General features: G+C 35.8%; 1 protein-coding gene across 1 annotated transcript; it reads left to right on the top strand.

The window, feature by feature from the left end:
* Positions 1-6,985: 6,985 nt before the first annotated feature.
* Positions 6,986-13,088, top strand: LOC128021215 (E3 ubiquitin-protein ligase TRIM35-like). The gene is made up of 6 exons (XM_052608255.1): positions 6,986-7,625; positions 7,983-8,078; positions 8,313-8,543; positions 8,625-8,647; positions 8,728-8,849; positions 12,303-13,088. Exons 1-6 carry the CDS (start codon positions 7,230-7,232, stop codon positions 12,785-12,787), a joined length of 1,353 nt encoding a protein of 450 aa, XP_052464215.1. The 5' UTR covers positions 6,986-7,229; the 3' UTR covers positions 12,788-13,088.
* Positions 13,089-18,015: the final 4,927 nt, after the last annotated feature.

The raw sequence follows: 18,015 nt of genomic DNA, 5'->3' as shown, positions 1-18,015 counted from the left end.
CATATTAAGCATATCTTAAAGAACACTTAACATATGTGAAGTTGCTCCAAAATAATACATTTATTATGCTCTTAGTATGGTAGTCCTATAATAAAAATAAAAGCACTGATGTTACAACTGAAGTGTATTTTTTACCTGGCAATTATCAAGATGATTTTTGTCACTTAGCGATAATAACAGAGATTTTAACATTTTAGATGCCAGAAATGGCTTTTATTGTTGGAGCCATAATCTTTTTCAGCAGTAAACACCCGATCACTCAGGCTACAGCAGACCGGGTGTAAATTAGGTTGTTATTCTTGAAACACGTCGCCCTCGTGTTATTTACCAGAATAGAGACTTCTCTGAAACCCGCTCTTGAAACAAACATGAAACATCACATTTTCATCACAGCTGCACTCACAGTAGTCTGGTGTTTTCGATTAAATCATTGCACAACAAAGCCGTATTGATCAACCTTATCAGAAAGAACTAGTATTTGCCTATATCACCCCATATCAATATGACTGTCAGACTGACACACACACAAAGGTTTATCTAGTAAACGTTTATCAAATTGTATTTTAATGCAGTTTGAATTCTTTCCCAGTGAGCTGGTGGTCTGTTTCAAGAATGTGATCAATACTTCAGCTTTATCACTGCAAAGAGTAAATGCCTGATCATGGGGTTCAGGCTTATTACCTTTGAAAAACCAAAGCATATGTTTGGAGGAACCACATTCACAGGTGTTGACTTGTATTCTAAGCAGTTTCAAGCGGACTTTAAAGTCAAATGTTTACTGGCAAGGTTCACTTCTTTACATCTTAACTGGTCAATGGTTACTTAACTCTTTAACTGCCCCACCAAGAAAAAGGCATTTGAATTTTTTTTTTTTTGCATTTCTTGTCTGCTTATGTTGCTAGTTATCATACTCAATGTTTTTTTTTTTTTCAACACATCCCAAAATTTTTTTAATATCTGCCTCTACCAAATGGTTGATATGTCACTTAATGGTACAAATAATGGAATTCATACACATACTATTAAAAATCTGAAAATATGAACTATAATACTAATTTATAAAAAATAAAAATAAAATAGTTTTGTATATTGAATCTTCTTTATTTATTGAAGTATGCTATAAAATATTTCAGGTTTTCATGTTAACACAGGAAATTATACGTTTTCTTTTTTTTTTTAAATAAACAAAAATAAATAACAGAAATAACTAAAAGTAACAAAACCAAAGGCTTTACATTCTTTCAGCATTCTTCAAAAAAAAAAAAAAAACAGCAAAAAATAGTAATATAATGGCATTTGAAGTTTTTATGATTCAAGAAGCACGTTGTCAAGTGTGGTAGTGAAACAGGATTTTATTTTTTATTTTTGTAAATAAATGAACATTTCTTTGTAAAAACAGGAATGCTGTTCAGTGTAATTCTTGAGTCAGGGGTATCCTCTGGCTCCTTCAAGGAAACTGTTTTTAGAGTGTGTTTGCCTTTTCTTCTCTTCTAACATGGAAGCTTAGTAGAGGATGTGCCTGTTGAGGGAGCACCATCTTGATCCAGGGACTCAAAAGAACTGTCACCAGCTACCTCTTTTCGGAGGGGGTGATAATCCAGATCCTTCTATGGTTCTCAGACCTCTACATGAAGTACCCCCAGCACTAAACGTTTTGTTTGTCTCCCTATATCTGACACACAGGTCTTGCAGTCTCCACTAATGAGATGATGAGTTTAATTAGGTGTGATAGATGAGGGAGACATAAAAAATGTGCCAGCCCTGGGTTTACACGACAGATTTGAGAATTTATTGGGTCATCATCATCACTGAGATCAGCATCCGAGTCCTTGGCGGTTTTCTGGTACACGGGCCTGAAGTTCTTGTACCATAGAAACGGTTGAAATCCATCTAGTAATTGTAAAAGAAAACAACTACAAACAAATAAATAATCTCTTGCATTTTAATAATGTTAGTACATCAGCATTTGTCATTTAATTAGTAATTGCCTCTGATAATTATGATTTGCACACATTAATTCAATGAATTCATTATATTTACTTCAAAAAAATATCCAAAAAGTGGCAGAAAACACACATTTAAGAAATTATATCAGTACTTTAATGGAGAAGTACGGAAGTTCTAAGCGGCCATGCATTATAATTTTTTTTTCCTTTTTGTTTTCTCGTTATAACGACTTAATTTTCTCGTTATCTCGACATAACATAAGTCGTTTTCTCGTTATAACGACTTATTTTTCTCGTTATCTCGACATAATGAAGTTCGTTTTCTCGTTATAACGACTTATTTTTCTCGTTATCTCGACATAACGAAAGTTTGTTTTCTAATTATAACGACATGACAGTTTTACTGTTGCTATAGTAACAAACTCAACTTTGACAGGCATCTGATGGACAACCATGCAGGGGCTATACTGTAGCCTATATTTCGCCTAGGTAATAACGTCTACAATACTGTATATAAATAAAGGCTGATCAATCACTGTTGATTTTTCCAGAGACAGTACAACGAACATTTTGTTTTTGTAATTAACATGTTTAAATGGCAACACCGCGAAATTAGAGCTGCTTGGATTAAACTCACTTTTCATTTTCCCTTTATTTGAAATAAAATTATATATAATTTGTAATTTGTAGTAGTCATTATATGATGTGGCAGATATCATGTGTGTTACAAGCTTCTGTTTGAAAAGAGCGTCCATGTGTACATGTAGTGTATGTGTGTGTGTGTGTAGAAAAAACGATTACAATATTATAGAACAAAACTGAATTAAATAAGCCTATAGATTTTACATATATATCACATTTCTCATTAATATGGTTAACAATAAAGATTAGTAATAAGGAAAAGAAGCACATCAGCCTACATCGTTAAATCCCGTCCTACTGTAGATAAACAGAATACAGTGATGTTTTTTAAAAATTATTAAAATCATACTAAAGTTTTTTCATGGCACCAAGTAACATAATTTTGTAAAGTCAGGGCTGTTACAGTGTAATATGTTAAAAAATATATGCTTACGTTGAAAAATTTCACCAAGAAGGACTGACATGGAAGGGGTTTCTTTGTGTCTTACATCCATGTTAGAAGGATTGTGACAAGTGCTGTTGATTGACACTCTGACATCTAGTGAATTTTTTTGGCATAACATAAATCAACCAGATGGTAGAGATGGCTCAAGCAGCTTGAGTTAAGTTACAGTACGTGATGAGCATAACAGACTTCTTTTCAAACCATTTAAAAGTCCTGCCGGCCCTAAATTTTTGAATGGTACAAACAGGTACCAAACCACCCTTTCTCCCTCCATCATCTCTAGTCCATGAAGGTTTGCATAGAGCTTCCCGATAATCCCGGTCAAGGGCAGAAAAAGGAAGCAAAGTTTGGTATTGTGTAACCCTCTGCCTGAAAAAAAATGACATGTATAGTGATTTTTTTTTTTTTTTATTATCAGTTTTTTGGGGCAAGGGGGTTATGAAGTGTGTCATTCGTGTACTTTTTTCATACATGTACCTCTGAAGTGTAAAACAAATAGTGAATTCCACTTGATCCATCAAATATCAAAAAAATGCTTCTTAGTGGTCATAACTTGACAATTTTTGTGTGAGTGTTACTGCAAAATGCATGTTGTATATACTTGTGACCTGTGATCTCTCACTGTAACAAAGAGTCAGAGGCATTCGGATTCATGTGCAGAACTTTATTAAGAGAATGGTAAGACAGGCACAAATCAGGAATGACATCAGGTATGTCAGGGATAACCAGAATCATATTCGGTAACGAGCAGAGGTCAGGGCAGGCAGCAGAGAATCGGAGTCGGTTTGAACAATCCAAGATCAGACACAGGAAGAACAAACACAGGGAAAATGCTCGGAAATGCTAGACAAGACTTCGCAAAGCATCTGTGTGTGAGTGCTGCTTATATGTGTGCAAATGAGGTGCAGGTGTGGCAAGGAGATTAGCTGATGAATGAGGTGCAGGTGTGGCAAAGTGATAGTGATGCAGTGACTCATGGGAGGCGTAGTTCGGGTGTAGTACAACAGAATGAGAGGTGCTAGTGTCCAAGTGATGATATGGTGACATCTGGTGGTTGATGGGTTTTGAGTGAGTGCTGAGTGGAGTGGAGTGCCCTCTACTGAAGTTCATGGGCACTCCAGCTAAAGATCGTGACACTCACCATACAACTTGTTGCTTTTCTGAAACTCAGCATCTCTCAGAAAAGGTTGTCAGCTATTGTAATAAGATTTAATGTTTTCCTCCAGGCACCAGGATTTATTCTCATCAAACACCATGAAAAGGAGGGCAAATTCTCTTTACCTCCATTCTCTGTATGTTTTTGTTCAGTACACCCCTCATGCAAAATATTAATGGCCCAATCAGACCACTGGCTGTATCCTAGAAAGTAGATTATTATTATTATTATGTTACATTCAGCAAGGAATTTTAAGTCTATTTGCATTACTAAGTGCTATACCTTAACAAAGTCCTCAGCGGAGCAGTAGGCAAATGCAATGCAGTTTGGGTCAGATATGCCTGGGACGAATTTCTCTGTAATGATCCACTTTAACTTAATCATATTTCCTGCAGTAATGAGTTTCATCTACATTCACAATGTTCATATCATGTGTCACTTGTGTAATTGGTAAATTGATAAACTAATGTCCCTTTTAGGTATATCAGGTAATGCTCAAGACACACAGCTTAATGAATCCCTGAAGGTGTTTTTGTGTACATTTCATAGCTGACATAAGGAGGCATATGGTACTCTACGTGTTTCAGATTTCTCTATCTGGCTTGATAGCCTCAGGTTTAGAAGAAGACCTGACTCCATATGCCTGTATTGAGTAAAGATGACTGGCTTTTTTCATGAATGTGATCAGAAAGACCTGACCTACTTCAGCTCTTATGATAAGTCTTATAAAACACATACAGATTATCATTCATTAATTCAAATGAGAAAAACCTGATGTTCAGAATATTATATGAAACAAAGTTTTGTGTAGTTATTTTAATAATAAGTCTCTCCAGGTGTTCCTCTTGAGGCTGTCTCAGTTTCTTTGTCCTGAAGGAGGATTCAGTGTATTTTCAATAACTATACCTGGATGCCAGTCTGTTCTTTCCCCTCCCCACAAACAAACTGCCAGGACTGAGACAAGAATCTGGTTACAAATCTCATTCAAACACTGCAAACTGTTGTTTATAAACTGACCCATTGCCCTGTGGTCGTGCAGTTTCCAGGTGCGATCAGGTGAGTAGTTCCACTCTACCTCTTTAGCACAGATCATGAAATACTCTACTATCTGAGACTCTAACACTGAGAGGTCCTCATCCTCTGACCCCCACCACTAGACAGACACACAGACAGATACATAGACAGACAGAGATAGATAGATAGATGGACAGACAGACAGACAGATACATGTGAATACATTTGGTCTTTGCATAAAAATATTGAATTTTTCCATTGGTCTCCATAACCATATAGACAGTAAAAGAAATGGACACAGCGACCCCATTGGAACTCAATTGAGACAAGTGAAGCCCATTTTTAGCGTTTTTTAGCACTTCCGTTTCTGACGCGCAGACTCAAACTAAGCTTGATGACGTCAGCAACCTGTCTGACAGATGTAAATCTTCTAAGTGGCTGTGCGTACAAACTGCCATCGTTAATCTTGCAGAGACGGCGAGCTTGAGCGGGGAGTTCTTTGGCGTGAGTGAGCAGGAGTAAGTATTACGATTAATTATTTTGTATAGTATTTTAAAATGTATGATATTAAGTTAATTGCCTGCGAGCTTCTCCTCCTGTCTGTACGGTAATGCGACAGAGAGTCGAGTGGTTATGACGCTATCGTTAGCCTATTTTTACAAAAACTGTTTCTACAGGGCCACAATGTAACATAGAAGGTAATGGAGCCCTTTATACATTGTCGTGTATCTTTAGAAATAAATAATGGACAAACGGAGTCTTTAAACGCCTCAGATGTAAAGTTATTCGCTGTCAAAGTGACGCCAAAATGAATGGGAGTCATAGGGAATGCTAACACAAGTGAAGTTCTTCTACAAGATGGCGGCACGCGGCCGACTTCAACTTCCGGTCGACTTCCTTGCCGTTTGTCCATAACTTTAGCGATTATTTAACATACCTCTTATTCGTGTTGCTTCTGTTCTGATGGCTCATACTGTACAGCCTCCTCTACTGGACACATCAGGAACAACAGGGTGATTGTTTAAAACAGAGGTGATTTGTTTTCAGTCCTACTGATCATTTCATTCTCAGGCTACCAGCCTAGGTCTAGGCAGCTTCCCTTATGAAAAAGTAGTATACTTCAAGTTTATTTTACCCAGTATACTTAAGTAAAGTTCAAGTATAAGTGTAAGTGTTAGTGTACTGTAAGTGTACTGTTTCAATACTCCTTGGGACTAAATTGGCCCACTTTCTAATTTACAAAAGTATACTTTTAAGTATACTTTCAGTATAACAGTAGTAAACTCGTCCTTCTTGATGAGTCATTAAAATTGGGCATCTCTTCTGTAATTGGTTCCAGCTTTTACCAACTCCGCATGCTGTCTAAATCAAACACTTTTTAAATGCTTTGACGTTAGAGATAGCTGTCCATGCTTTTATTACCTCACGCTTAGATTACTGCAACTCACTATATTGCCAAATTTCAAAGTTACAAATTCCTCACCTATAATTATTCAATTTTAAAGTTCTCTTACTGGTGTAATAATCTTTACATAACCAAGCCACTATTATCTCTCTGTTTTATGTGTTAATAGTTTGATTTCAATGTTCAGCACTTTGGTCAGTCTTATGGCTGTTTTTAAACGTGCTTTATAAATAAATGAACATGAACTTGATGTTGCTTCCCCTAAACCGGGTGAAAAGTAATGCATATTTTCAATTAAAACATGGGCAGTATTTGTATTATCTGCAGAAATCCTGCTGTTGTGGTCAGAGCTGTTTAAACATACAAAAGTCATCAGAAACTCCTCCCTCTTACAACACTTACCCGGATGAGACTGACTTGTTATTTCTTCTTTCTGTCACCGATTTTCTTCTGTTTGACAAAATCAAACAAGAATCAGTCATCAGTGGACGACAAAGAGAAAGCCTTTGAAGAAGCTTGTTTCTGAACAGACAGCAGATCTTTGTGATTCTCGAAGATGATTTATTTTTGAAAGTTGAAAGTGAAAGAAAAGTTTAGCTTGCTGGAGCTCAAACACTGAAAATGGCTTCACTATCTGTAGAAGAGCTTTCTTGTCCCGTGTGCTGTGATACCTACAAGGCTCCTGTTTTTCTGTCATGTAGTCACAGTGTCTGTAAAGAGTGTCTTCAACAGTTCTGGAGAACCAAGAAAACTCAGGAGTGTCCTGTCTGCAGGAGAAGATCCTCCATTGCTCAACCTCCAATTAATCTAGTGTTAAAAAACTTATGTGAGTCGTTTCTGAAGGAGAGAAATGAGAGGCGTTCATCAGGATCTGAGGAGATCTGCAGTTTTCACAGTGAGGAACTCAAACTCTTCTGTCTGGAGGACAAACAGCCGGTGTGTTTAGTGTGCTTTACTTCAGAGAAGCACGTCAGTCACACATTGAGACCCATCAGTGAAGTTGTTCCTTCATATAAGGTAGGACAAATGTCTCTTGTTTCATATGTAAAGACCAATTAATCATAAACACAGATATCATCACATATCATGCACTCAGTATTTCTCTCTGCTGTTTTACTCAACTTCATATGACATAAACTCTGCTCTGATTTGTTCTGTGTATTAAAGTGTAGTCACTGGGTAAGAGATCAAAATCCTACTGTTGAAAAAGTGTATTTTATTTTTAATCAGGTTGTTTTTGATTTATGTTTGCTTTTAATTTCTGAATAAATTCAGTGTGAGATATACACAAAACACAGCACTGTATGATCACTGTATTCTCTTCTCTTCACTGTAATCTGGTGTTTTATATATTTGTATTTTGTTCAATTCTAGGAGGAGCCCCATACAGCACTGAAGTCCTTACAGGAGAAACTTCAACACAATGAAAACATTAAAGAAGAGTTTGAGAAAACAGTTCAACACATCAAGGTGAGGAAACAGAATCAAGAGTCATTTTCAGTACAGCTGTAGCATCACTAAACACAATTATGATGTGTTATATTTAATATAATGATTCCAGTTGATTCTTTTTGTAAATGTCGAGCAACGATCTGCTTTTGGATCTGTTATATGTCGGTGTCTGAGTTTCTCTGAGATCTGAATGATGTGATGTGTTGATGTGTGCTGATGGAGATGTTTGAAGTGAATGTGATTTGATTTCAGTCTCAAGCTGAGCACACAGAGCATCAGATTAAACAGCAGTTCGAGAAGCTTCATCAGTTTCTCAGAGATGAAGAAGAAGCTACAATCACTGCACTGAGAGAGGAAGAGGAGCAGAAGAAGCAGATGATGAAGGAGAAGCTGGAGGAGATGAACAGACACATCTCAGCTCTTTCACACACAATCAAAGACACGGAGGAGATGATGAAAGCCAGTGACGTCTGCTTTCTGAAGGTCTGATTTCAGATCATCCATTGATTGATTGATTGATGACTGACTGAGTTCTTGATGATCAATGGTGTGTTTGTTCTGCAGGAGTTTCCAGTCACGATGGAAAGGTGAGTGATCTGCTGGTGTCTCTGCTCTCTCTGCTTCTGATCCAAAGCCACTGCAGTTCTGATCCTGGATGTTCTTCCAGAGTCCAGAACTCATCACAGCCGGATCCACAGATGCCTTCTGGGGCTTTGATTCATGTGCCGCGTTACTTGGGCAACCTGCCCTTCAGAGTCTGGAAGAAGATGCAGGACATCGTCCAAAACAGTGAGTCTGGAGAAGATCTGTGCTGTTACACACACACTGGAAATGACGCATGAGGGAATATTTACAGATTTCAGCATTATGTGTGAATAACCAGATGAGCTGATATTTACATGATATTTACAGTTACAGTGATACAGCAGATCTCAGTTCAGTTTGATTGATTGACAAATCTTAAATATTTACTGTAAAAAACACTGACAGTGATCAGAGGAGAGAGTCTGATGTGTTTGATTAATAGCATGATTGTCATAATCAGTGTTCATTTCATCAACGAAGACAAAATGTTGACAAGCTAAAACTAATATATGATCAGGTGCGGCTCGTCTGAAAAAAATTATAAATTGTAAAAGTGTTCAGCATTCTGCAAAACATTTTTTTTTTCTTCAGATTTTTGTTACGTTACCTTAAGCTTCAGCTCTGTGTCCGCATCAGAACAGTAACTAGTTGGCATTAGTTTAAATCTGCTGACATGAATAATAGCCTTTATATGGTTATATTTTTGTTTGTTTTATTATTATTATGAGAATAGACATATGATCGTCTTTCCTCACCCGAATTGCTCCACACTTGTAACATTCTAAATCAACATTTGCAGGTGATATATGTTAATTTTAAGTTAATTTTCATATACAGTGTTTTGTAACAAAAAAAAAAATAGTGCATTGAACTTCTAACATTTTGATGTAGTATAATTACAGTGGCTTAACAGTTTGGTTTGCAGATCAGCAATCTTTTTTTTTCTGCAAGAAAAATAAAACAATATCTATTTGACTTAAAAGTAAATAGTTTTACAATATAAAATAAATAATCAATATTATACAAGTTTACAATATAAAAGAAAGCATGCAATGCAGACATCAATTTAGTAGTCACTGTACAAAAAATACACACAACTGGTCTTAGTGGGAAGGGTGAGACTGTCTTTTTTTGCACAGCTTATCAATTCAACATCTCAGTTCGAACACTCGCTCTAAAACCTTTACACGTGAGAGCCACCGCACTTCTGAATGGAAGAGTAGCTGAACATGAGCATCCGTGTGCACAGTTATGCGAAGAGATGTGATTTTAGGCTAGCGGCCTTGACTTTTCGGAGTTGATAGCCACTTCTACTACTTCCAACACATCATGCAGGTCGGGTGCCATTGACTTTGATGCAAGTGCTTGACGATGAAGCATACAGTGAGTGGCTGCAATCTTTGGATTTTTGGCTTTAATTTGGGTGACAACTCCACTTCTGTGCCCAGTTATTGCTGCCGCACCATCAGTGCAAACAGACACACATTTGCGAGGCTTTTTACATTTGGCTATTCACAGAGCTGCAAGATACGATGCTTGCTGTGCTTTCTCAGGTATTGTCATGATGTTACTCAGTCATAGTCATTGTTGATAGTTGTCTGTTGAGTTTATACAGTTTCAGCACTTCAACAGATAAAACCTGTGGTCTGCTGTCACTATATTTCATAAAGCCATATTTTCTGTATGAGTCATCAGATTTCATCAGTTTAGTTTTTTCACGCTAGGCTCTTCTGTATTAACCTTCTCCGCTGAGAAACTACATCCTCTGTCTAAAAACGTATCCATTTTAAGGATACTTCTTATCATTTATCAGCATGTTCATGGCTAACTGTTCAGTACACTAGTACATCAACTGAAGTTTTGGTGACGTTTCAGAGTAGTGTGCTGCGTATAATTGCTATTATTTTATTATTACATTTCTATTTTAAATACATCATAGTTTACAAAGGTTCACAATCCTGACTTACATACAGGTAAATATATATATATATATATATATATATATATATATATATATATATATATATATATATAATTTCCTAACCTAGAGTGTCTTTTGTGGCTCCATCTGGTGGACCCCAGTTTGAGACACCAAAACACAAACTATCTGAAACAATGGCCTCAGCACCCGAAGGAGTAACGTGACCAGACGTCCCGTTTTTAACGGGATTCACAATTAAATTTGTCAAATAACTTAAGGGGGGGGGGGTGAAATGCTCGTTTTCACTCAATATCCTGTTAATCTTGAGTACATATATAGTAGTACTGCATCCTTCATAACTCCAAAAAGTCTTTAGTTTTATTATATTCATAAGAGAAAGAATATAATAATTCCCGGAAAAACACGAGCGGCTGGAGGTGTGACGTGTGGGCGGAGCTAAAGAATCACGAGCGCCAGTAGGCTTTTGCGTTGAGAGCGTTTGGAAGCTGTGACACCGTGAGGACAAAACCAACTAAAACAATCCATGGCAAACAGTTAGATTCAGCGTATATTTATGATCCAGAATCAGATCCCGAGGCTGAAACTGAATGAGAGCAGCAGCAGCAACGACTCGCTCCGAGCGGGGCTCGAACCCGGGTCTCCAGCATGGGAGGCAGACGCACTAACAAGGAGGCAGAGATATTTTAAGCGGTTTTACTCACCGCCTGCGGTTCCAACACACGATCGTGACCCTTTTTCGTTGGGATTGCATCATCCTTAAGAAATAAACGATACGCAAATCCGTCGTCAAACTGGGCCTTGTTTGTAAAACAAGCATCTTCGAAATGCAGGGAACAAACATAAACACTTGCACAACTCCATTGATGCTCTGTAAAAATAAACTCCATCCACTGGTCCCTTAATGCTGTTTTTTCTTTTGTAATCTGTGCAGGGTTGTCTTGCCCTGGCAACCAAAAACACACTTCTTTTGTGACATTTCGCGACGCTCTCGCTCTGATCAGTGAATGTCTGTGCTCTCAGTGCTCTGCTATACGGGAGCGAGCGCTCTTCCGGCAGAAGTGCGTCAGGACCCATATAAGGAAATTCCGCTCCATCTAACGTCACACAGAGCCATACTCGAAAAAAACTTTCCGAAACTTGTGACAAACCGGAAGGAGTATTTTTGGAACAGAAATACTCCTTCAAACGTACAACTTAATTTTTGAAACTTTGTCCGTGTTTAGCATGGGAATCCAACTCTTTAACAGTGTAAAAAACTCAGTATGCATGAAATAGCATTTCACACCCCCTTAAGAGGTATTTCTTACAAAAATGAAAATTGTCAACATTTATTCAAGTTTTTTTCCAAAATACATCCTTGATGCAAATTCCTCATAAACTTAATTGATTTGGTCTTAAGAGAGAAGAATTAATGACTATATTTGAATGAAAACTACATATAAAATAAATATTGGTAACTGCAGTTTGACTAAAATAATGACTAAAAGTTGGAAAAAAAGGTATGACTTTCTGTCGACTAAAACTATGAAAGACTCAAATGACTAAAGTGTGACTAAGACTGTTAGCATTTTCGTCTCAAGATAAAGACTAAGACTAAATCAGAAATGCCTGTCAAAATGAACACTGGTCATAATTCATAATAATCTGTGTGTGGTTCACTCTTGATCACTATATGAACATCAGAATAAAAGCAGCTGTTGATTGTGTTTCATCAGCTCCTGTGATTCTGGATCCAAACACTGCACATCCACATCTCATCCTGTCTGATGATCTGACCAGTGTGATACACAGCAGGAACAAACCTCTTCCTGATAATCCAGAGAGATTCGACTGTTATCGCTGTGTTCTGGGTTCAGAGGGTTTTAACTCAGGAACACACTGCTGGGATGTGGAGGTTAAAAAGAATTCAGTCTGGAGTATTGGAGTAACTACAGAATCAAACCAGAGGAAGGGATGGGTTTTCTTCAACACTGATTTTTGGAGTGTGGAGCGTGGATATTCTGAACGGCTTGGTTTTCCTGTTAACCAGGATCTTGAGCGTGTGAGAGTTGATCTGGACTATGACAGAGGAACAGTGTCATTCTCTGATCCTGTAACTAACACACATCTACACACATTCACAACCACCTTCACTCACAGACTCTTCCCTTTCTTCTGGTGTTGTGACTCTCTGAGGATCTTATCGTTCAATAGTCAGTAAATGTTACTCCTGTAGTTCTGGACCGATGTTCTGGATCAATCATGTTTTCAGTATTTTATCCGTATCACAATTTGTTCAACATGAGACTAAATGAGTAATTGTTTATTTCAGTTATAGAGGTTAAATGATAAATTTGATAAATATGTTCATTAATGTAAATCAGGGATGAGTAACTGTCAGCCTGCAGTGTTTTTAAAACTCTCTCTCTCTCACACACACATGCACGCATATAATATTTCTATTATAATATTTAATATTTGAAGTTATATATATACAATATAGTAATATATATATATATATATATATATATATATATATATATATATATATATATACATATATATATATATATGTATATATATATACATATATATATATATATATACACCAAAAATATTGCAGTACGAGTTTTATTGGAAAATAATAAAATAAAAAAATCCAACATCAAATTAAAGAAATATTGTAGTTTGCATTTTCTATTTTTTTTTTCTCTTAACAATAATATATATATATATATATTTTTTTTCTGTTAAAATGTTTCTATTTGTAGGACTTTTTCAAGATTTTTTAATCAATTTCTATATTTTTTTTTTGTTACAAATGTGTTACAAGATTAAAATCAATATTTTACAATTTGTGCGACATTTCTGATATTGTTTATGCATTATTTATATGTGTAATTTATGTATTTATTAATTGAATTAATTAATTTTTATTTTTATTTTGGTGTTAATCATTCAGATCAAGATTGTATTATTAGTGTGATATTTCCAAGATAAAAAAAAAAAAACAATTGTTTTTTTTGTTTTTTTTTACCTTTTAAATCAATAGCTTTTGTCGAGGAGTTTTCAGAGAAATGATCCTTAGATTGAAATAGGAGAAGAATACGGCTGATCTGATCAATACTCTGATTTTCTCTTTGAGAGGCATAAACTGGCTGTAGTTTACAAATGAGACACATTTGGTTTTCTAGGTTTGTACACATCTAAACAAATGATGAACAAGAAAAATGCACATTTCATTTGACTAAGATACATAAATTCTGTTTGATTGCATCCCAAATCATCATTTTCTTTATTAAATGTTCATGCGCTTCATTTCCACCACTCGAGAGCTGAAAACAATCAGAAGCACAGCTGACAATCATCGCCGCTGCCTCTGTTACCATGGAAACCAGCATCAGCACCGTCCGTCTGGAGCTTCATCAGTCTGTCTGAGATCAGCTGTAACATGAGTGTGATGTCTTGTTTTTATTGCTGTTTTCTTCAGATGTGGCACTGCATCAGTGTCTCAGCAATGGATACTCTGCTGTGAATGGGTGGCGTCAGAATGAGAGTCCAAACAGCTGATAAAAACATCACAATAATCCACAGCACTCCAGTCCATCAGTTAACATATGGAAAAGACAAAAGATGAAACAAATCCAGCAAGATGATTTAAGATGATTTTTACTCAAATACATAGTCTATAACACTTCCATAATAACACTTCCTCCAGTGAAAAGGTGTTCTGGTTTGAATCAGGAGAGAAATCTGCACAGATCAAGCAGCGTTTAAACAGCTCTTAACAAACATATGATTAGTTGCGTTTAGTTTGCATTCAAATTTGTTGTTCTCTGCTATCTCTGAGCCTTCATTCATCAACAGCCAAAAACAAAACTTCTGTCCAATTTATTTAGCTCAATGGTGTTTCCAAACATGCTGTTATTTTTTTCTTTGGAACACAAAGGTAGATGTTTTGAAGAATGTTCATGCAGCTCTTGAAGATTTATTTATTTATTTATTTTTTTGTTCCTTGGCAAAAATAACATTATATGGAAGCTTTTTTCAGTCTTGAAAAATAATGGGGTGATTGCATTTTTTTTTCTCACAATTTGAGCCATTTTTTCCCTGCTGTTCTGTGAAAAGTCAGAATTACAAGATATAAAGATGTAAACTAAAGATATCAAATTGTAAATTCAAGTTTAGATCTTTATATTACAATGCATCTGCATGTAATCTATAGTTAGACAAACTCACATGCCTTACTGTTAATCTAAACCTTTGGATACTTAACAGATTTGTCAATGGCTGCTTATGTGTTATACAGAATATGACACATGGATTCAAATGATAAATTAGTTTTTTTGTTCCATGGAGAAATAACAATATACTATTTCAGCTATGGAATAGATAAACCAAAAATAATTGTTTACAATTGTGTCACAATTCAGCCTTTCTCACTGTTCTGAGAAAAAAGTCAGAATTGCGAGATTTAAACTTAAAAAGCAAAGTCTAAGTCACACATCTTGCAATTATGACTTTTTGTCTGAATTGTGATATAAACTAACAATTGCAAGATGAGACAGAATTCTTTTTTTTTTTTCTCAGAGTTATGAGTTTACAGTATATCTCGCTGTTCTAACTTTATTTCTCATAATTGCACATTTCTATCACACAATTCTAACTTTATAACTTGCAGTTGTGAGTTTATATCACACAAGTCTGAGAAAAGCATCAGAATTGTGAGATTAAAAAGTCACAAAGTCACAATTAACATTTTGTTTTTTAAATTTTGTATTAATTGTTGGAAAGGGACTTCCATACTTGTTCTTGATTGACTCATTAAAAGAAAGAGTTCATGAGAGTCATTTGTTAGTGAATCAGACCAGACAGACCTTGCTGGATGTTAGTGGCTGTGTGCATCCTGCAAAGAGTAATCACATTACAATAGTTGGCTATTTATGTCTTATGTATTCAGTTTTAAATGTTTAGGTTTTACCTGCAGTTTATCTGAAACAGTTGATACCACATTTAATCAATAAATATATTTAAATAGCTATATGTGTTTTGAGCTGTTTCATCTTTTTCCTTCTTTGCTGTTTGTAGGACTAGTATTGTCAAAAGGCCGGGTACTTCGGTACTAAAAAAATGAAAATGTGACGGTGGCAGGTTTCTTTAAGTACCGGTGGTACCGAGGAGCCTGTCAACCCGGTTCTTGACGCATAGAGCGCTATGATTTCCACGAAGCAGAAAACGCGGATGGAATCTCAAAATCCATGATAATGAAACTTACATTTTAATATTGACAGTCACGGAATTTGTCAAAGTTAGCATAAATTAATCAAATCAAATCTCCATATGGACCAGTATCTGTATAAGTCGGTTGAAATCTGAATCCTTCATGTTCTGCGTCTCTGTGTGAATGAATTAATGGTTGTTTGCTACATGGACTGAAGTGCGTGACTCTTGCAGTGATTTCTGCCATCTCAATGAGGACATAAATACATCAACAACATCACCAGAACTGTTCTGAGTCACTTCACATGCATTTTACCGTTTCGTTTGAATAAAACCAGTGTCAATTTAAAGGTATTCACGGCAACCCATCAAAATAAAAGTTAATTTTTACAAAAAAAGGCATTGTGCTAGAGATATAACTAATATTTAGTAGAATGTATGTGATACTGCTACTTCTGTTGAAAAAAATTTATACAACTATTTTTTAAAGAAATAAATCACACAATATTTCTTCCATGTTTTAATTTTAAAAGCAAATCCCCTTTATTTACCAAAAAATAAAATGTTTACATTTAATTAATTAAAAGACAAATTAAATTTGGGTGAAACTTGTTTACTGTTTTTCATAATTATATTACTTGTAGAAAAATGTTAAACACAATTGTAAATAAGTATAAAGAATGGCATTGTTTTTTTTTTTTTTTTTTTTATAGTGATAAACCGGTCAAGAACCGGATGCATCGGTTTTTGGATCACGAGTAGTGATGGGAAGTTCGGTTCTTTTCTGCAAACCGGTTCTTCCGGACAGTTAGATTCAATAAACTGGTTAAAGAAAACGGTTCACCGGTTCTTTTACGCTCGACGTAATGGCGTCATTGGCGATGATTGCCCTTGATTCAAGCCTTCGGTTTACCCGCGCTCATAACATTAGCACAGAATCAGTTCAGAATCAATCACCAAAAGAATCAGTTCAGTTCAGTTCAGACGCTCTGTGTGTCGGTCTGCTTCACGCTGAATCACACATGCGCAGTATCATCAGCTCCTCGGTTCTCTAATCGGACACATCTGACAGAAACCGTTCTTGACTCTAATGAGAGCTCCCAGGTCCCCCTCTGTTCCATGGTTGCCATTGGTTTTGTTTGTTTGGGCATCACGAGCTGCCCTTAGGGGGGGGGGGGGGGGTGTAATGTCTGTTTTGGGGTTTTGTTTCATGTTCTTGTTTTCATGTCTTTTGTTTTGTAGTCTTTGTTTATGCTGTTTGGTCATTCTTCCCTTGCCCTCTTGTCTTGCTATTGGTTCCTCTTGTTCCTTGTGTCATGTTCCGATTTATTGTCTGAATCTGGTATATTGTCTGAGTCATGTGTCTTGTTTCCCATTGGTTTGCTCTTGTCATGTGACCCTCATTGTTTGTATAAATAGTCATGTTTTTGTCATCCCATTGTGGTTTTGTCGTTTATTAAGGTACCTGCTGTTGGTGATTTTGGTCTGTTTCTGTCAAGTCTGGTCAAGTTAAGTCTGTTCATGCCCCCTCAAGTCAAGTTTTTCTTCATTGTTTGGATTTTGGATTGCACTGTTGTAAATAAACTGCACTTGTGTTCATCTATGCATGCCTTCAGTGGACTATTTGTTATAACTTTTATCAAAAAATACAACTTTATTATATTAAAAACAAACAAGCAAGCCCTGCCCAGACTGAAAAAGTAACGCAAAAGTAACATAACAAGTAACTAAGTAACGTAATTAGTTACATTTTAGGGAGTGACGCAATATTGTAATGCATTAATTCTAAAAGCAACTTTCCCCAACACTGAAATACACACATATAAAAGTCTAAGCTCTTTAAATAAAGAAAACAATTAGCATAACATTACTTGCAGATCTTACTATTATATCTACCTGATACATTTATAAACGTATCTGTTAACATTACAGTTTATTGACATTGAACGTCAATTAATTAAAAAAAAAAACTTAAAAATTAACACGAAAACCGAAAATAAAAAACTAAAAGCTAGTTCAAAAATTAATAAATACTATAATAGTATATCCTAAACAAACATATTTCATAAAAAAATAAACGATGATCCACTGTTCAATGTGGTGCAAGACTGACATTTCTAATCTATTGTATTTTCTTTTTTTCCTTTGTATTTTTTATTTTATTTTATTTATTTGTGTGTGTGTGTGTTTGTGTTTGTATTTATTATAAAAAATGTATGTCCCAATGAG

Source organism: Carassius gibelio, chromosome A10 (genome assembly GCF_023724105.1).
Source record: "Carassius gibelio isolate Cgi1373 ecotype wild population from Czech Republic chromosome A10, carGib1.2-hapl.c, whole genome shotgun sequence".
NCBI lineage: Eukaryota > Metazoa > Chordata > Actinopteri > Cypriniformes > Cyprinidae > Carassius > Carassius gibelio.
The sequence above is the reverse complement of the archived record's forward strand: the minus strand, read 5'-3'. Positions and strand labels throughout refer to the sequence as shown.